The sequence below is a fragment of the Convolutriloba macropyga genome, chromosome 9 (genome assembly GCF_964194025.1).
Source record: "Convolutriloba macropyga chromosome 9, txConMacr16.3, whole genome shotgun sequence".
NCBI classification, from domain to species: Eukaryota; Metazoa; Xenacoelomorpha; order Acoela; family Convolutidae; genus Convolutriloba; species Convolutriloba macropyga.
Window position 1 is genome coordinate 35,838,925 of NC_134476.1, and position 24,099 is coordinate 35,863,023.

General features: G+C 34.5%; 2 protein-coding genes across 2 annotated transcripts in view; both read right to left on the reverse strand.

The window, feature by feature from the left end:
- Window positions 1-24,099, reverse strand: part of LOC142345753 (potassium voltage-gated channel subfamily A member 1-like) — a 488,213-nt gene that overhangs the window by 300,603 nt on the left and 163,511 nt on the right. The gene's annotated exons all lie outside the window — the stretch shown is intronic.
- LOC142345751 (uncharacterized) overlaps window positions 4,534-24,099 on the reverse strand; it is a 42,665-nt gene continuing 23,099 nt past the window's right edge. The window contains exons 2-4 of the mRNA XM_075398054.1: window positions 23,282-23,412; window positions 10,800-10,905; window positions 4,534-4,893 (exon numbers count right to left, since the gene is read on the reverse strand). Coding sequence (XP_075254169.1) covers window positions 4,739-4,893; window positions 10,800-10,905; window positions 23,282-23,412 — 392 coding nt within the window. The 3' untranslated portion in view covers window positions 4,534-4,738. The remainder of the gene's footprint in view (window positions 4,894-10,799; window positions 10,906-23,281; window positions 23,413-24,099) is intronic.

Sequence of the window (24,099 nt, forward strand, 5' to 3'; positions counted from 1 at the left end):
TGATGTGTGATGGCTGTGTAACCTCTGGCTGTGTAAGGTTTATTTGTGTCTGTGTCTTTCAAGTCATTTTACAATTACCAAAAAAATTATTTTCTAGTGTTCTGATTGGCAGTAACCGTAACAAGAACGATTTGATGACATTTAAATGATGTCAGGCTTACGCCATCAAATTTGAAGTGCAGGTAGCTCACGTAACCTATTCAAAAACTACGGAGAAAAAATCCGCGCCAGGCAGCATGAACGATCCGAAAGTCAGCCGTCCTTACATTGACTGCTCGTATTTCGCCACGTCCTGAAGATGTGTCCACTACTCTTTCACGGGACTCTCGGACGACATCTCCGAGTTTAAGGGAGGTTGATGGCTGTTTGGCAATTTCCGTCATTTGATCAATATTGGCAGGAACTCCTTTGCCAAACGGCGCAACACGTCGATCATCAACCGCTTCCGGTTTTCAAAAATTATTGGTTGTTCATCTCCAAAGTTTGTCGGTGGCACTCAACTGTACGGGCGTTAGATGAGGCATATTTGCATACACATATGTACATATATATATATATATATATATATATATATATATAAATATATATATATATATATATATATATATAAATAATAATGATAATAATAATAAAAATAATAATAATAATAATATTAATAATAATAATAATAAAAATAATAATAACAATAATAATAATAATAATAATAATAATAAATTGTTCGTAGTGCCGTTATCACAAAATAGTAGAAAGAAAATACATACATTGTACAAATACAATCGATTACAATTTGCGACACTACAAGGTCACCATTAAACCTATCTGGTCTGTTTTCAGGCGCCTCGCGAAAGAGTTGTGCAATTTTAGTTGAAATAATGAAGAAAAAAATGTTTAAAGGTGAAAAGTTATTCTATATAGTAGAGGTCAACTAATGAAGAAACTGTGTATAGCAATCAAAAATTTTGCTCTAATGAGCATGAAAGAGTCTGTCTAGCAAGTCCTGGTTACTAATTATATAAAGATTCAAAAATGTATGGCAATATTTTTTCATAATTGCTTCTTTCATTGTTCTAACATCTTCAATAAAACAGTTGTTATAATTCAATACCAATTTTAGCATCCTAAGAACGCTAGATTTCAATGAATTACTACCGAATCTATGTCTGCTAATTTTTAAATACAGTTCACAATTTTTTGTGATCCCATTAAGGTCCGATTCAGCTATTATGGTTGAAAAACTTCACTTAGTGTTTGCTTTTTTATTAGTTTTAGTAGTAATTTGAATGTCTCAAAAGCATGTAACTCTGAGATGATGCTTATCAAATTTTGAACTCGTATTTGCTCGATTGACTCGTATTTACGTTTCCAGAAAATTATTTTTAAAAATCTTTTAATTAACATGTTAATTGGTTTAAAAAAATTTTCATTAGTAGATCCATAGATCAAAAGGTCGTATTGTATTATTGGTTTGACATATTTTTTAAAAAATTTTAAAAGCTGTGTTCTTGTTAAAATAAGGCGTAATCGGTAAAAAAAAGGGATTAAAACTTTCAAAGCTTCTCTTTGACGTAGTAAAAATGATCTTTGAATTTCAACTGGTCATCTAATAATAATCCTAGATACCTAAAAGAGCTGGTTTGTACAATTTCTGCTCAATCAATTGTCGTTCTGTGATGATTTAAATTGCCTCCTTTTCCAAACACCATGTGTTTTGATTTTGTTGTGTTAAATGTCAAATTTTTTAATGAAACCAGCTCGCAACTGCGGTTAGTTCGGCATCGTGATTTTTCCTACAGTCTCAATACTAACTTTATTAGAAACAAATGTATCGTCAGCATAAAGTATAGATTAGCTTGCTTTTGAGTTTAGAGTTGGAGCGTCGTTTAGGTAGCTAATGTAAAGCAGTGAACCGAGAGTTGATCCGTGTGGGTCTCCACATTTAACGCTTTTCTTTTCAGATTCAACTTTTCCTATTTTAATATATTGGAGTCGGTCTTTCACATATGATTCAAGCATTTTCAGTACTGTTCCTCGGAGTCCGTAGTTTTCACACTTTTTCAGAAGTAGCTCATGGTTCACTGTATCAAAAGCTTTTTTTTAGATCAATAAAAGTGCATTTAGTTAAGTTTTTAGATTTATACCAGTTTGGTCTGATTTCTACATTGAACGAAGCTATGGCGTCAACGGTACTTAATTTGCTTCGAAAACCAAACTGTTTTATTGAAAAGGTGTTGTTTTTGCTCGAAAACCTATAAACTCTTTTATATAATATTTTTCAAACAGTTCGTTTCGCTGCAATCACCGCTTTCACAAAAAGGCACAATTTCGGCTTTTTTCAGGCATTGGGGAAGTAAGCCGTGCTTCAGACATTCATTATATGATGTTTCAAGTAGTGGAATAACTACCCGAAAAACTTTTTGAGAAAAAAGTAATTTATGTTGTGGCAGTCTAAACTTTGATGGAAACACTCTCAGTGTGTCAATGATTTCGAAACTGGTTTTGGGAAACAGAAAATGGTATTTGTGTTAGCTTCAATTTCATATCTCTGCTTTGTATCAAACGTTTTTGCTATCTCTACACCAATGTTTGCGAAAAAAGTGTTAAATTTATTCATGTTTTCTGCTATTTGTTTATTGTGGTGAGCCGGTATCGGTTTTCCCGATGTTTAGTTGAAGAGATCTTATTGTGGTAAAAAATGTCTTAGTTTTTGTTTAATTAGATTTCTGACAAATTTGCATTGAACCTTGTAATCCTTTTGCAGAACATTATTATCTGGGTTTTGTAGACACAATTTTTTCAGGAACTTTTTTTTCGCCGCAGCACTTTTACCCTGGTTATCTATTCATTTTTTTGTTTTTTGTACTCCAGTTTTAGTTGGATCTATTATTGGCAGACTTTCGTCTAGGGTATTAATCAAAATTTCACGCAGTTTTTCAAAAGCCTTATCGGGGGACCATTAACTACCATTACAGGTAATTACTTTCAATTTGTCCATCGAGATATTGTTGAGGTCTTCGACAAATTTACGGTTCTCTAGTTTGGCCCATTTTCTTGTGAACTTTTTCGTGCCTGTTGGACGAGTTTTCCAGTGATTGTTCAAGTGTTAGTGTTAATGTATGATGATGGTCTGAAATGCCGGAATCAGTAGTGTGGACAGAAAAAAAAGTGTTTGAAATAAACGCATCTAGTGTTGATTTCATGCTTGAGGTTTTTCCGAGTTGGTGCAATGTTTTCCACTATAGAGAGGTTATTTCGTGCCAGCAAAGTGACTATTTTCCGAAAGTTTGCACTATTAACCAAAAAGTTAATCTTGAAGTCTCCGCATAGCATATGCTTGTCTCCAGGATCAATTGGTAAGGTATCTAAGTAATTTTCTAGCCTTTGAAAATTCACATTGTTTTGTTTTATAGGTGGAATATATATTCAAGTAATAATCAGATACTGCTGCTTATCTGCTTTGATTTTTATTGTAAGAGCCTGCAGATCGTTCTGATCGAATCTTTTTACTTCAAAAAAATCCAAATAGTTTACTACAAAAATTCCTACCCCTCTTTTCCTTCTCTCACAACTGCATAGTTTTTGGTATTTCTTCAGTGAGAATTGTGACGTTTCGTATTGGTTCTTAAGCCAAGTTTCTGTCAGGCGAAGGGCTATAGGTTTAGATTTTAAAGTTTCTAAATGAATGTTTAGCAGATCAAAGTTCTTCTGAAGGGAACGTATGTTCTGTAGAAATAGTTTGCTTAATTAAAATCATCTGTCTGTCTAAATTCGGAGAATGTAAAGAAGAAACAACTAAATTAATTACTGCAATTAGCCGTCAATTTGGTTTTCTTTAGTTTTGCGTAAGAACATGACTTTACTTTGTTTATACTTTTCTCCCCTCCCCCTTCTTTTTTTAAAATAAACAAAAAAGGGGGAGAAAAGTGTAAAAAAGGTAAAGTAAATAATGTCCTAATATATATATATATTTATATATATATATATATATATATATATATATATATATATATATATAGAGAGAGAGAGAGAGTTTAATATAAACATATATATATATATATATATATATATATATATATATATATATATATATATACATATATATATATATATATATATATATATATATATATATATATACATATATATATATATATATATATATATATATATCAAGACGTCTCATTTTTTGCGTCTGCCTTACATCTCATTACGGACAGGTATTGTTTTTTTACATATTTTACTTTTTTTCAACTTCAATCAATAATATTCGGTGTAGAAAAACAAATTTTAGATATTCAGAAGAAATCTCAAGTTAGCAACAAATATTAGGTGTGCCAAAGTAACAACAAATTTCGAAGTAAACTTTCATAACAGAAAGTATGGAAAAAACGATTGAACTCAAGAAGAACTTCTCAGAGCGTATTTTAAAGACACTAAAAATCTCGACTGAAGGAAAATAACTCCAGAAAACTCCATCTGTCACTGTAACTAGATAGTACTGTCGAAAATTTTTTACTCGTCTAAATACTACATCACTTGGATGAAACAAACAATTGAATTAAACATCTACAGTAAAAACTACACGTCTGTCAAATCAATTTTAACAACATTTAACTCAATTAATTATCTCCACACGATTTTGGTTTTGAGTAAGGTATTTTCAGCAATAAAAAGCAGACCTATAGTTTTTTTAACCGTCAGTCATTCCATATTAAAAAAATGAATAACATTGAACAACGCCTCAGTTGAAACTACATGCATCAGTGATGAAAAAAACAGCGATTGTTGTTAGTAAAGAAAGCAGGATGATTTGGAGATTTGGCAATAGTTGGGTTGTAAATGACATGGTCGCATCATTGCAAAGTTCAGCATCCTGGCAACATTTCACCACCACACCTGAAACAAACAAAAACAAATTTTGAGCCAAGTGGTAAATCAGGGTTAAAAAAATTATTATGTTGTGTATCGATTTCAGCTACCAAAAAATCGAAATGCAAATCTGCAAAAGAATTAATAGAAACAAAAAATGTGCCATAATCAACTGAACCGTCAAAAGCGATATATTTTATGACTAAATTAAATTTTGTCGAGCGTTACTAAATGAGCACATTTTGCTCCGGTTTTTGCTTTAACTTCTTTTAACGTTATTTGAATGATACTAAAGTAGAGTTTCAAAACTTGTACTGAAGTACCGACATTTTTGAATTTGAGGGAGACTATGACAAGAAATTTGCCCGAGGAAAAAGAAGGGAAAAACGAACTTGAGAAAAACACTCAATTACAAAATCTGGCAAAAGTCAGATTCTCAAAAAATGATTTTTAGTAAATTCTCCCCATTCGGGTTGAAAAAACTTACATTCTGTGTTAAATAGTTAGCTGTGAAGATTCAAACTTTGTAGTTTATTTTTTTCTATGAATTATTCTTTGACAGGCTTGCAGAAAAATCAAACAACCTTGCTGAAGGCAAAATGATTCCTGCAACCCCTTTTAATCATCCAGAACAAAGATTTCACGAATTGGACTAATATTCTGAAAATTTTTCAAATTATTCTTTTTTTCTTTTCGTTAATATTTTCTAGAAAATTTTAGCATAAGTGAGATCCATTTTGAACAAAGTTATTTTACTTGAAAACTTGTTTAAATGTTAAGTTTTGACAAACTAATATTCATTTTATTATGTTTTTAAATGAGCAAAACTTGAGCACAATTATTTATTTTTTCGCAGAAGATTGTGAGTTCTAATATAAATTGCTTTGATTTTGCCAATATTTTTGAGAGATGAAACAAAATTGAGGTAAAACAAATTGCAAAAAAACGATTACTCGATTACCAACCCCGACTTCAATTTGATTTGGAATTCTTTTTTTCTTCCTGGCTATTTTTTTTTCTCAGGAAAAATATGGAAGCGCGAATGTGAACGAACAACGAAGCACACAAATCCTCCATTAGAAAGGGTCATATACTTCGTTGAGACTGAAACAGAAAATCTCAAAGTAATAACTAGCGACCAAAACAACCGACGGCTGAACTTTTTAGAAAAGTTTCAACTCATTAAAACCAAAGAAGCTCTTTATTGCGCATGAAGTGTATTACGGAGTTTTCACAAGAACTGTAAGTGTCGCATTTCCGGAAAGTACACTCAAAAATAGGAATACCAAAACTTATAACAAAAGTACTTCCTTGGAAAAAAGAAGTTTATGAACTACAGGGAAAGTTTTGATTTACAGGGAAACAATCAGCAACTCACCAAATTTATATATCAAGAACTAAAGAACGCGCAGTTCTACCGGTGAAGCTAGCTGTTGTTCAAAGAGAAAAATGGCGTTAATAAAACTTGTCTATTTCAATCAACTTTCGTTCGAAATATAATGCATGATAAAATGTTTATTCATTGTTGCTCATATTATACGGCGCTTTTTAACTGCTAATGAAAAGATTGAAGGTTTATTCAAAATGTAATGGCATAAACTAGATATGTTTCTGAAACAAATTGTAATTGACACAAAAAATTTATTATACCATTGCACAGAAAAATTGCAAGATTTTGAAACTTGCTGAAGACAGAATGTTTCAACCCAGAATGAGTTTTTACAGACTGTTTTTTTGCGGAGTTCAAGATATTAAGTAAGTTGAAACAATAACTATTTACGATCACTACTGTTTTTCAAGAAGCTACTTTTTAAAAATAGATATTCTTCCAATTTACACACTTTGTCTGATAAACGCAACACTTTTTGACTGGGTTGGATTTTTTGTCAGACCAGAGACAATATAATTGACCAGAAGGCTCGGTAATGTGCGTACGCACATAAGGTTCAGACCCCGCCCATCCACATTCTTGAGTTAATTGGCTACCAAATGACGAAGAGATAGAAATCTTTCAAAAACATACAAATCGTTTCATAAACAACCAATGGAATACACAAATGCCACCTAAAATAGGACTGTGAGAAAGGACAATAATAAATATCAAACAACACACATTATTTACGACCGAAACACGATGTCTATAATAAATGAAATCATAACAAAATCAAGCTCATATCAGACAAAACCTAAACGAAACAATTAAACCTACACTTCATTAGAAAAGACATGAGACCTGTACTCAATGTGGCTGGTTTTGAGGTCGACAAAAAATTGCAAAGAGTTGCGAAGTTCAAAAATACTTTCCCATTTTTGAAAACAATTAAATTTACCGTTATTAATGTCATTAGATATCAACTGAAATCCCTAAAAGGTTCATTTATATCTCCATAGGAAGCAAATGAGACATTTCTTTATCCAATGGTCAATTGCGCAAAATTTCAAAATCAATGGATCCTAGGATTATTGTTTTGAATAAAAAAGAAAACAAAATTCCTATAAAAATTACAAACATGAAAAAAACCTCAAACATTTTAAAAAATATCGTAGTTACAGTAGTAACAAAGCCGAGAAACAAATATTTGAAGCTAAAACCGTTAGAGAGATCAAACTATATTTCACTTTAAACGGGTTGTGACTGTGTTTACAAAGACTGAGCTACAAATCGACCGAAAAACTATTTAAAAAAATGACTAAGCTCAAAAACCAAATTTGTTTTCGAAAAATAGTAGTTTCAATAGCCATAAAAGAATTAAAATCTCAACAAACAGCGAAGGATTATTAGAAACAGCGATTTTGCAAAAACAGGAAGCCAAATGGGCTTGTTAATAATAAGACTAAGTCACGACCCCACAAAATAGCAACAATTATTTCAAGAAGCCAAAACTTCAAACAATTTTACGAGATCACACCGTTCAAGCACTATAAATTTAAGATGATACCAGCAAAAACTGTAGAATGTAACTCTTTTCCATTTCAACATTCAAAAACCTGCCCTATAAGAGGACTACGAGGAGATGACAACAAAAAGAAGCCCAAAAATTTAACTGCACAGAAATCTCGAAAATTTTTGTGAAGTTAATGGTCCAAGCAATGGATCACAACGCATAACCAAGCGCAAAACATATTTGAAAAATGTTTGAATCAACCAAAAGTAATTGAGAATTTTAACTAATGAGATTGAGTTACATGTTTATGAATATGAAAGCAAAAATGATGCAGTTAGAAAAAATTCTACTATTTTAATTTTAAAGTCGTTAAAACAAACAGCTATAAACTGAAATCTTTAACTAGGTTGAATTATACGTGCTGGGGAGGCTATTGAGAACTATTTTTATTGGGTATATGGCGCACAACAGCAAAGAAGAGACAAACATAAGCAAAAACAAACAATCCTTTTAAATTTTGCGAGATAACTGTGTCTCAGCTCAAAAATCATAAACTATAAAACTAAAACAATTAACATCTCCAGATTCGCTTTTTTCCAACGCTCTGTATTTTTCCTACTCTGCTTTCATTCAATTGAACTTGTCAATAATTTGATCATTTGACAAATAAACAAAAAGGAAAAAATGAACTCATAAAAATTGCAATTATGCTCAAAAACAAAATGAAAATGTGTAGTAAAAAAAAGAGACCACTAGTTGAACGTTTAATCAATACGAAATGTACTTTGTAGAAAAAATGGGTTTTTGCTTGCTTTTACTAAGACTGCGCCGGAAGTTAACCGATGTTTTCTTAAAACAATTATATTCAAAGTCATAACAGACATTAGATAACAGCCGAAAAAATTAACCGATGTTTTCTTCAAACAATTATATTCAAAGTCATAACAGACTGAAAGAATTGTCTAGATTCAATTATACCTCCTAAAAATAACTGGATCTTTGATTGTGGACAATAAGTCTCTTTACAAAAAAGACAACAAATGACAAATGAAAGCAAAAGTTCAAGAAAAACATAAAAATTTTTTTACGAAAACAATTAGTAAGAGCCACCAAAACCATGAGCACTTTCTGAAACCGCAATTTATTCTTGTTGAGCCTTTGTTTTTCTAATAGTATCTGTCATTCATTGAGCCCTGATTTGAATTTTGCTAAAGTAAAATTTTGGTAAGTAAATAAAAGTTTACATAAAAGACCTCTACAGAGCGGAAATATTTTGAAATCTAAGAAGTTTCTTCTCGCTAGAATCCATGGCGAGATCAAGATTAGCTCAGTATAGATCATGTTACTGCGCGTCTAACAGAATACTCATTTGTTCAAATGGTTGCGAAATAGATCATTTTTTCAATAAAATTTTTCAGTTTGTTAAAAAAAAATCAATTTGTATAATTATCGAGTTTTAGTTTGCAAAAAATTGAAAAAATAATAATTCCAGAAGACTCTCAAAGCTAGCAGGCGTAGTACTAGCTTGTTTGTCAGCTTAAAAAGAATATGGCCGCAATTTTAAGGTATCCACTTCGAGCAAATTTGAAACCAGTGGGATAAAGAGCAAATTTGGTCCAAAATTTGGTTCCAAAAAGAGTCGAGCTTCAAAAAAATTAGCTATAATTCTAGCCAAAAAACTCAGGATCGAAGAATTCAGCAACCCTCTTTTATCTCTAGAGATAAAATCATTAACAAATGAACAATTTTAGCAAAATTGACGAAAACTACGCCAAAAATACCGAAAACGTGAAAAAAGACGCAGCTGAATTACGTCAAATATTCACAAAATTTAAACCTCGATAACTCCCTATAAAAAAGAAAATAGAAAAAATCTTTTTAGTTCTATGTTCTACGTTGGAGGGGCTTTTTATTGATACCAGTCACAACTCTCTACGATGATTATATCGATCGGCCAAAGTTTTCTGAACAAAAAAACCCGTTTGATTATATAGTTCCTCCCACACTAAAGTGGGTCGAATCAAAAAATCGCATTAACGCAGCTTTTTGATTAAGCATTTGATACTCTAGATGAATTACAAAGGGATAACGTAATTACCACTGAAAATATTATTTATTATTTTGTGGAAACATTAGTTTGTGGAAATATTATTTTGTGGAAACAAAGCACAAAAATTCATTTGGTTTGCTAAAATATCAAATTTGGCTCAGTTTTGTAGTTTTTCTGCTCATTTGCCAAGTGATATAAATAACAAGGTTCTTATATTTAGTTTCATCATAAACAATAAAGTTTATCACTAGTTTAATAATCAAAAAAGAATTTCTGACAGAGTCGCTAAACAAAATGAAGGATTATTTCACAATTTCGTCATAACACAAACACATAGACCTTTCTTTTGTGATTTTAAGGGTCATTTTTTTCGTAAGTCATATCTATTTTACTCAAGAAAAAAAAATAGATGAAATAACCAAATACAAAGCTATTTTTTATAAAAGCGATTGAAAGCAATTCACAGTTTGTGTTCCTGTTGTGCAAATTGTATGTCAAATTGCATGTTTAATAGAGTAAGTAGTGTTATGACGTTGGTGTCCCTAATTTTATGGGAAAAAAATAGCTCACAGGCAATCAATCATTTTCACTGAGACCAGGACATTTTAATTTCTTTCGGAATTCGTGCAATTCCAAGTTTCTTCCTCATTGTCATGGCATTGATAGTTCCTCTTTTGTTCTATCTCTGGCAATTGACATCAACTCCTATACTTTTTTTCGAATAAATATTGATCGAAAAATTCTTACAGGAAGTCATAACGCTTACGAGAAAAGAAATCAAGCCAAGAGTTTTTGAATAGTTATTATAATAACAAAATTTGTTTGCTTGTTGGCGAACGAAAAGCACTTGTTTTTTTTAGATTTTTTAAAAGTAAATTCCGCGTTAAATTTTTTAAAAACCTTTAAAGATCTTTTTAGACAATTTTATTCCTTGAATCAATTCTATTGAAGCTGCAATTCATAACTTCTTTTGTGGTAACTTATAGATGATAAAGTACCTGTGAAATCCTTGGCGGTTCCATCGTTGGAGGTTGCCACGCAAGTTTGAGTCTGGCATCGTCTGGTCGTACCCTGAACCGCGCCCAGTCTCAAAGTCATGTAAGTCTGAACATGAAAATTCTTTTCTGAGAAAGATTACTTTTGTTTGCTCGTTTTAGAATTAAATGGCCTTAATGATTTTATGATTTCAATTGTCGATATCATCGGTTTTACTTCTACAAAACCCGGGTCGAGATGCGAGGGAGTGTACGTGGAAAGTTCTGTAAAAATGTGCTGAAAGTGCTAAAATTAAATAAGGAATATGCTGAATATGCTGAAATATTATTTTTTATCCGCTAAATGTGCCGAATAAAATTTTTTTGAGCACTTTTAAACACAATTCTTACAAAATTTCAGCACAATTTTCATCACGTTCCTTAAATGATTTCAACATTAAAAAAAATCACGAAGTCAGCACTTTCAGCACATTTCGAACATAAAATCAGGAAACTTCTTACAAAAATATGACACATATTTCAACACATTGGTTAAATAAATTCAACGCTCCAAAATTTGAGCACAATTCTTACATAATTTTAACAATTCAGAAAAAGAAAGGATTCCGCACATTCTTTACGTAAAAATTTTGCGTGCAATTTTATTTTTCACTATTGCTTATAACATAGTCAGCATGTACTCTTTTTCCTCTTTTGTAATTCCGAAGAGCCACTAATAAAAAAACTGCTTTTTTAAAACGATAATTTGGATTATTGAAAAAGAGAACAACTGAAAAAGCGTCACGCTTTCATTATGGCCAACGGATTTTCATTCAATCCAGTAATGTGGCCATATAAAACAGTAGCGATAACTGTTATTTCATCTGAAAAATTGACAAAATTCTTAAGACGTTTGGCAGTATTCCAAACCAACTGTTATTTTAAGTTTAAATTCTCTGGTTCAATGCCGCTTAGTCTTGCACTGGTCCTGCTTCTGTATTCAGAAATAGAAAAATTTTTCGAAAAAATTTCAAAATTTGCAATTTTCCGAACTAAGTCAGGAAAGCGTTGAAAGGTGAGTGCTGAAATGGTGTAAGATAAATGCTAAAAGTACTGCAATTTTTTCAGCGACTATCAGCACATTTCTTACATAAATTTCAGCTAAATTTTGTCCCGGGGGAACAGGAAATTCCATTACAATTCCTTTCGATGTTGACGTTTTCATTGAATAGAATAGGTTTTAGGGATAGTATATTTTCGGCACAATTGATTTTAGAAGAAAACATTGGTTAACCTGAAATATTGGTTAAACGAGATTTCACGGGTCTACAAATGCTGGCATAATTAAGTACAATTATTGGTACCCAGAACTGACAAGTTTTCTATAAATCTGTAAATTTAATTTTTCTGGCGAGCTTTTACTCAGGCCTCATGCCACCACCAACCAATTCCAAATCGTCTACAATAGTGTTACAATTGCTTAATTATTTAGACAACTGCATACAATTTTATGTACAGGTTTTCTTATTTAGGATGAAACATCTCATCTGATGAAGACCGCCAACATGGGAAATTTCATTAATTTTAACGTTCAACAAAATTTCATCCCAGCAAAACACTGCTGCTATCAATTCACCGTTGCTGTATTGAAGTGAAAAACGTTGACTGCTTTAAAGGGTCATATCAAGGGTTTCGTTACATACTGTCATTCCATTCATCGATATTCTTAAATAGATTTTAGTTATTGAAGCTGAAACAGCTGTGGAGTACATTGGCCACACAAAACAATAAGTTTATAAACAGATTTTGAATAATTTCTCACGTTCCCAACATACGAAAAAAATTCCAACCAATACAGAGATTATTTCTTGTCTATCATACCGACAATAGTCTGAAACCGACCATACTTAACAAACTCAGCAACATAGTTCTTTATAATGCAGCAAAAAATATTTACAAAAAATGATTTATCGCATTATGCTCGTTGAATTTTAGAATTAATGTCAAATTTTTTGTCATGATAATATTGACGTTTTAATGAAAATTTCTGCGGCCAGTTTTCCGAGATTTGGTTGCCAAGAGTTTTCTGAGATTTGGTGAGATTATTTTAGTTGCCAAGATTATACAAGAATTTTTTCGGGAAAAAATGCGTTTTTCTTATTTGAGGGGTCTGGCTGTTAAGTGGGTCAAACGTGGGAACTCTAGCATTGGAGGCCGAAAAAAATCTCTTCCCACTTTAATTTAAAACTTAGTAAGGCATTTATAATGTTTCTCATCTACGGAGCGATGTGTTTTAGTTTTTAACCTCAAAAAACAACGGGATGCTTATTTTGGGATTTTAAATTGAACATTTTGTTTCGACAGCGTGTTTTCTCAAGAATTGTTTCTCCGCAAAACTTTTGACTGATCAATTTCTTCTATCTCAAAAAATAACTTAAGAATCCCTAAGATGTAGCATGTTGCCCCAAGTACTGCTCACTACTACGTTTTGTTATGTAGCGGTTTTGCAGTTTTTTGCTGATCTTGATTCTTGTTTGATTCTACTGGGAGTGTATGAATTGCTTACCATTCAACAGCTTTCGAAAAAAAAATAGAGTAAGAAAAATAATATCCCAATACAATTTAAATCTTCAAATTAAAAAAAAAATCCACAATGAGACCAATAAGAGAGAGCTTGGACTATCGTTTCGACTCTATTGAACACCTCCACTCGGCTTACTATTTAGACTGCCATTATTTCTGCTCGAAGCAGAATCTATATGTATATATATATATATATATATATATATATATATATATATATATAACATATACAATATATATATATATATATATATATATATATATATATATATAAAACTGAGCTGCAAATGGTTCTACAAATAGCCTTTCCATTGCTATCCGAATCTCTCACATCTCACATCATATGCTGTCCTTTACGGCTATTTCTTTATTAATTTGATTTCTCCTCTTCGTTGAAAATTAATCGGAATTTATTTCGATATGCTCTTCTTTTTTATCCATGCTTACAGCAACTCAATTGCTTCGTTTTTGAGCAGAAAGTTCAACGTTTTTTTCCAGACCAGCGCTCAAAAAACAAAAAATTGAACTAAAGCCTTTTCCTAGCGGTATTTGCACATATAACCAGATAGCTCAGTCTCCTAATGGCTTGACTTATAGACACAGAATATGCACAAAATAGAAAAACAATAAACAGAAGAACAGAGTTTTCAGCTGGCATGCCTAAACTCTTAGTAGAATATTCAATCCAATTGGTCATAATGATTATTTTTTTCTTTCAATTGGACAGACAAACAATGGTGTCCAGACCAGCGACAGACAGACAGACAAATTTTCGATCTACAGAATGTAGAATCAACTACTCTATGAATTATGTTTTTTGTGGCGAAGTGTCGCGCAGAGAAGAAAAAGGACAAGATCAACACCGATGGTACTATACAGGACCTACAAGTAATCAATCTCTTTCTTAGTATTTGAGGGCAAGATGCCATTATTAAACTTAGGAGCCTAATTAGTCCTGGGAATATGATAGACACTCCGTATAAGGATATCAGATTGACAGTTCAAAATTATAGTAACTACAGAACGGACTAAATTTCTGTCCGTAAAACAGGTTGTAGGGGAGTCAAACGATGAACTCTTAGCGCGTCTTAGAGCGGAAGCACGCTATTGTGACTTCGAAAAACTCAAAACAGCGGCCAACTCTGAGGAGGAGTTAATAAAAATAATGTTTATTTCAGGTTTAAGGGACCCTGAAGCAAAAGTTAGAATACTAGACGTTATTAAAGCAAAACCAGCAATGTCGGTTACTTAAATGAATGAGAGTTTACAATTCAGAAGTCAAGCAATGGCTTTTGCAAGTTCTTCATCAGGTAATAAGCCTTTGTGAAAGAAGAAGTTGGGTTCAACTTCAAAAAGACCTTTCGAAAACCAAATGAAAAATATACGGCTAATAAAATAACAACATGTGCACTAAGTTTGGATGCAAGCCAAAATCTAGAAGACCCCGTCCAGCGCTAAGTAAAACATGCAACACCTGTGAAAAGGTGGGCCACTTCTCAAAAATGTGTAAAAGCAAACCCCAACAAAATTCAGGTAATTACAATAAACAGAAAAATTTTTGCGAAGAAGGTAACAATTCTTCAGAGCAAGCATCTACAGCATCGCAGATGGGATTGTTTTATACTAAAGAACAATTCTTTAGAATATCCGCGACATGGGAATATATCTCAATAAATAATTGCAAAGTAAAAATTCAGGTAGACACAGGTGCAGATAGCACAGCGATATTGTCAAAAATTTAGACTGAGCTTGGTAAACCTCAGTTGGATGGCAAGATAAGACATCTCGAAGCTTATAATGGTCATCAATGAACGCTTCTGGGATCACTTACTTGTGATGATGAGTGGAACGGAAGCAGGTACACACAAAAACAAATAACAGTTGTGCAGTCTGTTAAAGAAATTGGCCTTCCCAAGCACGGCGTGAACAACACCACAACAAAATACTTACCTTTTGTGATGGGTTACAAAGCTCAAGTGAAGCTGATACAAGGATCAGGGCCATTGTTCTGCAAAGCCAGAAAAAAACGTCCACCTTTTTAGGACAAGGTCACAGAGAAGCTGGAAGAGATGATCAGACAGGGCAATATTGAACCGGTACAGCCCGGTGGAATCACTAATGCATCTCTAGTGGTTTGGCAGAGAAAGAACAGTGGAGAAATGAGACTTTGTGTGGACTCGAAAGTGCATATCATTGGCAAGGTCATTGATGAGAACTACCCCATACCAGACATGGAGACGATCTTTCACAACCTACATGGGGCCTCATACTTTGGCAAAATTGACCTCTCAGATGGCTACTATCATTATGACCTCGACAAACAGGCAAAATATATATGCATAATCAACACATCTTAGTGACTGTTCAAGATGTACTGACTACCTCAGGGATTGAAGAACTCGTCTTCAATCTTCTAGAATTTCATCGAGTCAACACTCGAAGGAATCAAAGTTGTTGTGATGTTCCAAGACAATGTGCTGGTCTATGGAACTACCAAGGAGCAGTTCGACAAGAGAACGCTTGCAGTCAAGAGTCAACTACGTGAGAAAAACTTTACTATTAATGAGAAAAAAAACTAACTCAAAATCAGACGTTGGCAATAGTTTTTTAAGATACTTCATTTCAAAGGAGAGAATGGCACCAGATCCAAAACATTTTGATAAAACAAAAATGCAAAAGCACCAATTAACAATACACAACTCGAATCATTTGTTGGGCTAGCTAATTTTTACGGAAAAATGACTCATGATTTTGCAACAAAAAAGCTACCCTTGAATAACATGAGAAATAACGATTTCTCATTGAGCAAAATGCAACAAAAGGCCTTTGAAGACACAAAAAATGAATAATGTGCCAAACCAATTGTACAGCCATATAATTTAGAAAAAGAAGCAATAGTTACTACTGACGCCTCTAAAAAACCATTGCCGGTGTTCCTTCGCAAGAAGGATATCCAGTCATTTATGTATCTTATATATGTATAAGAAAGTTGACTCCACCGGAATAAAACCACTGGAACATAGAGCGGAAAGCACTGGCAATTGTGCTTGTGGTCACACGATTGAAGCAATTCCTTCAAGGTAGAGGATTTACCCTACAGCGAACCACAAACCACTCAAATAATTCTTTGCACCAGACGAGGAGATGAGGTCCCGAATACATCATCAGCTAGAATAACAAGAAGGGCAATAGCACTAATGGGTGGTTTCGACTTTGAACAGAAGTACACACCATGAGAGCAGATACACCACGCAGATGCAATATATATATATATATATATATATATATATATATATATATATATAAAACTGAGCGGTAAACAATTCTAAAAACAGCACTTATATTGCTATCCGAATCTCTCAAATCAAATGCTGCCCTTGACGGCTATTTCTTTATTAATTTGATTTTTCATCTTCGTCGAAATTTATTTGGATATGCTCTTCTTTTTTATCCATGCTTACAGCAACTCAATTGCTTCGTTTTTGAGCAGAAAGTTCAACGTTTTTTTCCAGACCAGCGCTCAAAATACAAAAAATTGAACTAAAGCCTTCTCCGAGCGGTATTTGCACATATAACCAGATAGCTCAGTCTCCTAATGGCTTGACTTATAGACACAGAAAATGCACAAAATAGAAAAACATTAAACAGAAAACAGAAGAACAGAGTTTTCGGCTGGCATGCTTAAACTCTCAGTAGAATTTTCAATCCAATTGGTCATAATGATTATTTTATCTCTCAATTGGACAGACAAACGATGGTGTCCAGACCAGCTACAGACAGACAAATTTTGGATCTACAGAATGTAGAATCAACTACTCTATGAATTAGGTTTTTGTGGCGAAGTGTCGCGCAGAGAAGAAAAAGGACAAGATCAACACCGATGGTACTATACAGGACCTACAAGTAATCAATCTCTTTCTTAGTATTTGAGGGCAAGATGCAATTATTAAACTTAGGAGCCTGATTAGTCCTGGGAATATGATAGACACTCCATATAAGGACATCAGATTGACAGCTCAAAATTATAGTAACTACAGAACGGACTAAATTTCTGTCCGTAAAACAGGTTGTAGGGGAGTCAAACTATGAATTCCTAGCGCGTCTTAGAGCGGAAGCACGCTATTGTGACTTCGAAAAACTCAAAACAACGGCCAACTCTGACGAGGAGTTAATAAAAATAATGCTTATTTCAGGTTTAAGGGCCCTGAAGCAAAACTTAGACTATTAAACGTTATTAGAGCAAAACCAGCAACGTCGGTTACTGAAATGACTGAGAGTTTACATTTCAGAAGTAAAGCAATGGCTCGCAAGTTATTCATCAGGTAATAAGCCTTTGTGAAAGAAGAAGTTGGGTTCAACTTCAAAAACAACCTTTCGAAAACCAAATGAGAAAATTACGGCTAATAAAACAACAGTGTGTGCACTAGGTGTGGAGGCAAGCCAAAATCTAGAAGACCCTGTCCAGCGCTAAGTAAAGCATGCAACACCTGTGAAAAGGTGGGCCACTTCTCAAAAATGTGTAAAAGCAAACCCCAACCAAATTCAGGTAATTACAATAAACAGAATAACTTTTACGCAGAAGATAACAATTCTTCAGAGCAAGCATCTACAGCATCGGAGATGGGATTGTTTTATACTAAAGAACAATTCTTTAGAAAGTCCGCGACTTGGGAATATATCTCAAAAAAAATTGCAAAGTAAAAATTCAGGTAGACACAGGTGCAGATAGCACAGCGATATCATCAAAAAGATAGACTGAGCGTGGTAAACCTCAGTTGGATGGCAAGATAAGACATCTCGAAGCTTATAATGGTCATCAATGAACGCTTCTGGGATCACTTACTTGTGATGCTGAGTGGAACGGAAGCAGGTACACACAAAAAAAACTAGCAGTTGTGCAGTCCGTTAAAGAAATTGGCCTTCCCAAGCACGGTGTGAACAACATCACAACAAAATACCTACCTGCTGAGATGGGTTACAAAGCTCATGTGAAGCCGATACAAGGATCAGGGCCATTGTTCTGCAAAGCCAGAAAAATACGTCCACCTCTTCAGGACAAGGTTACAGAAAAGCTGGAACAGATGGTCCGACAGGGCAACATTGAACCGGTACAGCACGGAGGAGTCACTAATGCATCTCTAGTGGTTTGGCAGAGAAAGAACAGTGGAGAAATGAGACTTTTTGTGGACTCGAAAGTGCATATCAATGGCAAGGTCATTGATGAGGACTACCCAATACCAGACATGGAGACGATCTTTCACAACTTACATGGGGCCTCATACTTTGGCAAAATTGACCTCTCAGATGCCTACTATCATTATGACCTCGACAAACAGGCAAAATATATATGCATAATCAACACATCTTAGTGACTGTTCAAGATGTACTGACTACCTCAGGGATTGAAGAACTCGTCTTCAATCTTCTAGAATTTCATCGAGTCAACACTCGAAGGAATCAAAGTTGTTGTGATGTTCCAAGACAATGTGCTGGTCTATGGAACTACCAAGGAGCAGTTCGACAAGAGAACGCTTGCAGTCAAGAGTCAACTACGTGAGAAAAACTTTACTTTTAATGAGAAAAAAAACTAACTCAAAATCAGTCGTTGGCAATAGTTTTTTAAGATACTTCATTTCAAAGGAAAGAATGGCACCAGATCTAAAACGTTTTGATAAAACAAAAATGCAAAAGCACCAATTAACATTAAACAACTCGAATCGTTTGTTGGGCTAGCTAATTTTAACGGAAAAAAGACTCCTGATTTTGCAACAAAAAAGCTACCCTTGAATAACATGAGAGATAACGATTTCTCATTGAGCAAAATGCAACAAAAGGCCTTTGAAGACACAAAAAATGAATAATGTGCTTAACCAATTGTACAGCCATATATTTTACACAAAGAAGCAACAGTTACTTTTGACGCCTCTAAAAAAACCATTGACGGTGTTCCTTCGCAAGAAGGATATCCAGTCATTTATGTATCTTATATATGTATAAGAAAGTTGACTCCACCGGAGCAAAACCACTGGAACATAGAGCGGAAAGCACTGGCAATTGTGCTTCTCGTCACACGATTGAAGCAATTCCTTCAAGGTAGAAGATTTACCCTACAGCGAACCACAAACCACTCAAATAATTCTTTGCACCAGACGAGGAGATCCCGAATACATCATCAGCTAGAATAACAAAAAGGGCAATAGCACTAATGGGTTTCGACTTTGAACAGAAGTACACACCAGGAGAGCAGATACACCACGCAGATGCATTGAGCAGAATGAATTTTGACGAAGACGATTTCGACAACGATCGAGTGTGCTTCGCAATCAAAAACATCTATTTCGCTCAGAGTGATTTGGTGACCCAAGCAGAAAAAAACCGAAATTGAAACAAACAGACTCTTCCAAGACATAATGAAAAAATAAATAGAAGCATTTGGAAACGGAAAAGTGTTCAGAAGCGGGAAAAAGATTCGAACAACACAATGATGCACTGACCATACACAATGGAATCATATTCCAAGGTGTTGTTACTTTCATTCCACCCAAACTGCGACACTTGGTTTTTCGGCAAAAGCGCATGAGACACATCCTGAGAAGAATGTAACTGAGTAATCATTTAGGATGATAGCGTGGTGGCTTGGCCCCCCAGGGAATCGGGCTATGTTAATGCCCAAGGCAATATCTTAGTAATTGTTGACGCGGGTTCTGGCTGAATAGAAGCTTTCCCGCAAGAAAAATAACATCCGAAACAGTTAAAATATATCGTAGTCAAGTCTTTGCAAGATTCGGAGTACCAAAAATTTTAGTATCTGATATTGGTGCTGAATTTGTAAGTGGTGACCATAAACTGTGGTGTGAATCACTGGGAATTATGAAAATGGAATCACTCGTCCGTCATCCATGAGCTAATGGATTAGCTGAAAGAGCAGTTCAGACAGTGAAGCGAGCACTTCAAGCGTGGAGTCCCAACCTTATTGTGTTATTTGGAGCATTCCTGCAAAGGGCACTGATGACACATCGCAAGACTTCAAAGACAAGTGGGCAAAACTCCAGTTGAACTCCTGTTGGAACGCAGTGTGACTTTACCAGAAACAGCACATTTCGACTTGTGAGAACCCATTCTATTCAAGGCCAATGAGAAGACGAAGACAGCTCCTATTACTTTCATCATCAAGCAGGGCTTGAACATCTTTCATACAGCCCGAAAACTCAACACGGACTACTCTAGTGAGCGACAACCAAATTACATGGCTGGACGAGGACAATGTGAAAACTGGACCATCAGTTGAGGAGACCATATCTCAATCAGAACCACATCTTCAGAACACAGATGAGCAACCTTCACACCAAGATGAAGCTTCTGCAGCCATATCATCTGCAGAGTATCGACAACCTGAACCAGCAGAGCCTTCACGAACATCAACATGAAACAGAAAACAGCCCGACAGATTTGGAGAACCTATACACACAAAATTGCTTGAAAAAAGAGGGAGGATGTGATGGTTTCAAACAAACAGCATGAAACTCAGAAGTTTTATTAAAATTTCAAAGAACGAAAAAAGAACTTACCTGACGAACTTTGTCAATAAGTAACGGCCACAACACTAAACTCAAATCTAATTCAGTCTTGGCGCTATCATTATCTTATTGACCTATCAATAATATGTCAGAAGTAATTTCTCCCACCAAGAGAAACCTGATTCTAACATTCACCGATCTCCAACTTACGAACTCGATTGTAGCTAGGCCCTATTTGATTCTCATGAAATATTGATGAAAATAGAAAATCGCTTCCGGGATTCGAAACTAAAATCTTTGCATGTCAATCACGTAAAATGTTTTTAGCTAATCTTAATTTTCCCTGTCTATTTTCGCATAGATAAATACTATAAATACGAGATAATTTTTTATATTTTCAGTTCCAATTTTAATTTTAAATTCCACTTATGGATTCTTTGACCCGTGTTGTCGACCACGACACTTTCAATGCAATTGGTCTTAATGATTATTTTATCTTTCAGTTGGACACACATAAATGTCAATCATATTTGAACGGTTAAATTTGACAGAGAAATCACTACCAAGTTCAGCACACGAGTTCCCCTCTGAATTTAATCAAAAGTCGAGGACCTATATGCACAAAACGATCATTTAGCCAGTTAATTTTGCGTCATTTTTGATCATTCGTCATCAGGCATCGAGTGAACAAATGTCCAAGGAAGTTACAATTTTGGAGCAACTGTAAAATTTTTATTTATTGCCAGTGTATTCTACACATGCACTTACAGCCCTATACTTGAATCGTAGTCGTGATCAATGAAAAATATTTTGGGTAAGTTTACTTGAAAGAACACAATGTTTTCTTCGTAATAAGAGTACCAAACCAACAATGACTTTAATTGATGGCCACTAAAAAACGCTAAATCATTTTACCGAAATACAAATGATCTGAAAAATAAATTACCACAAAAACCGAGATTTCTACCCGAAATGTTTTGATTTTTGTAAAATTACAGCAGTGAACTGCAATAATTTCCTAAATTTTCTTTCTATCTCGACTGGTGAAAAGACAATGCTCAGCATAAGAATAGTATGAAAAGACCATTCTCGACCCATTAAGCTCTGATATGAGTTTAGCTGGACTTTACCGAACAGCTGGATTTTAGACTCAAATATTATGCTCAAACTTTGCTGTAATCAAATAAATCGCACGTCGAATTCTGCTCCAACCAAATTGCCATTTTCAATTTTTGCCAAACTCAAATTCAGGTAGCCGGACTTCAGCTCGACACATATCGGCTCAACTTTTGCTTGACTCAAACAAAAAAATGGTTCGAGCTATACTCAAATCATGCGTCGAGCTAAAGTCTTTTTGTGAGTCTACATGTTTGCCTCTTTATTAAGTGCAACTTTACTGCTCACTACTGCTTATAAGCAGGTAGTCAGCATGGAAGTTCCTTCATCATTTCCAATTTTGAGCAATCAGAACTCAATATCAAATAATGTAGCAATACTCTCCAGCTAAGTTAACTGCTTTATATTAGGAGTTGAAAAAGTTCTTCTCTTTTGGCGGTTTTCAACCATCTCCGTCTTTTAAGTTGACTCCGCTGGTGCAATGCACTGTATTCCTGGCTGCAGACTTATAAAAAGTCTTTGGCTCGACGCATGAATTGATCATGCTTGACCGATGGATTTTTCTTGACCGTAATATTAAAATGTTCTTTCTCGTCCCAGGAATTGACAACTCTTGATCCCCCTAATTACATATTATCTTTCTTGGCCGCAATTTAGATTGTGGTACCAGAGGTGCAGTCGCATTTGTTAATAGAAGAGGTGCATGCTGCTACCTTGTCTGTTAGTTTTTTTAAAAGAAAAACAGTCTGACTTGGGTCAATTTAACAACAGGGGGTTCCCGACAAAAATGACCGTAAACGACTCTAATCAGACTCAACTGGGCCGTGGACAGTGACATTCCAGACCCGCTTGAGACGTGGAGAGGGGATCTCAGACCGACTTGGGTCATTGACTTTTTGTCGGGACCCTGCTACCTCCAGACAGGTGACCTCAAGAAGATGTCATTTTTGTCCAGATTATGTTCTAGGGACGCATTGACCCCTTTTCCACAACTCCCATGGGTCTGATCAAAGCGATCTTGGGTAACGCGCCTCAGAAGTATAAACACATGTTTAACACGAGGGTTAGTCAGTTTCCTTAAAGGCAATCTTTGCTCAAAATGGGCAGAAGACAAGAATCGGGGAAATCCGCGGTGAAATGCTGCTCTCCCACGTATTCATCCTTTAAAACGGATTTAGTTCACTAATCTGAGGTCACATTTACTCGAACCGTATTTAAACCAATTTAGATTTGGGGACTCTAGTGATGAAAAAAATGCGTTCAGAGTTTTAATAATTTATACAAACTTACATAGCAGAACCCATCACATGATTCAGTTCCGAGAGATGCATGGTCAGTGTGACAGGAAGGACTCACATCTGGCCCCTGAGTGGAACACTTGTAGCACTGCACGCTCTCGCCTATCTCCACACACAGACAACCTGAAAAAAAAACGGTCATTTTGGAGGAATCTTGCATTGTATCTTGCCCCGGATCTACTCTCTTTTAAGCTTATGGGGATATAAATTTTACCCCCCCCCCCGTCGCAGATGCTATTTGCTAATTGTCCACGTCAAGGTGACTTCTGTTTTATGTTTTATGCCAAAAACTTGAGAAAATTTGACCTGGTGAAAAAAGCACAAACAATTGATAGAAAAGCAACCATCAACTTAGGTTTGTAAAAATAAATTTTCTGAGAACACAAATTTAAAAATTTGTGGAAAAAACATTAAAACTGAAAATTATATGTCATAGGAAGTTCAAAGCAAATGCTGAAAGTTTGAATGTTTTCGATTCTTTGAACCTTTTGCAAGACAGAGTTTAGCCTTCAATCAATTTGAAAAAACCATTTATAAGTCTGACTACGGCTCAAATAACATTGATTTGAAATTTGTGTTCAAGAAGTCTAGAGGAATGAGTGAAACAAAAAGCAGCCGTTTTTCTACATGAGCACATAATTCTCACAAAAAAGTAGTTAATTCTCTGAAAATTCATTAATCGGACAACCTTTCGAAAATCTCCAAATATAAAAAAAAGTCTTTAAAGAAAAAGCAAACTTCGAACTTAACTTCAAAATGAGAAGTTCACCCTTTTTGAAACAAATCTTGATACAAATTGCCATTTCATAC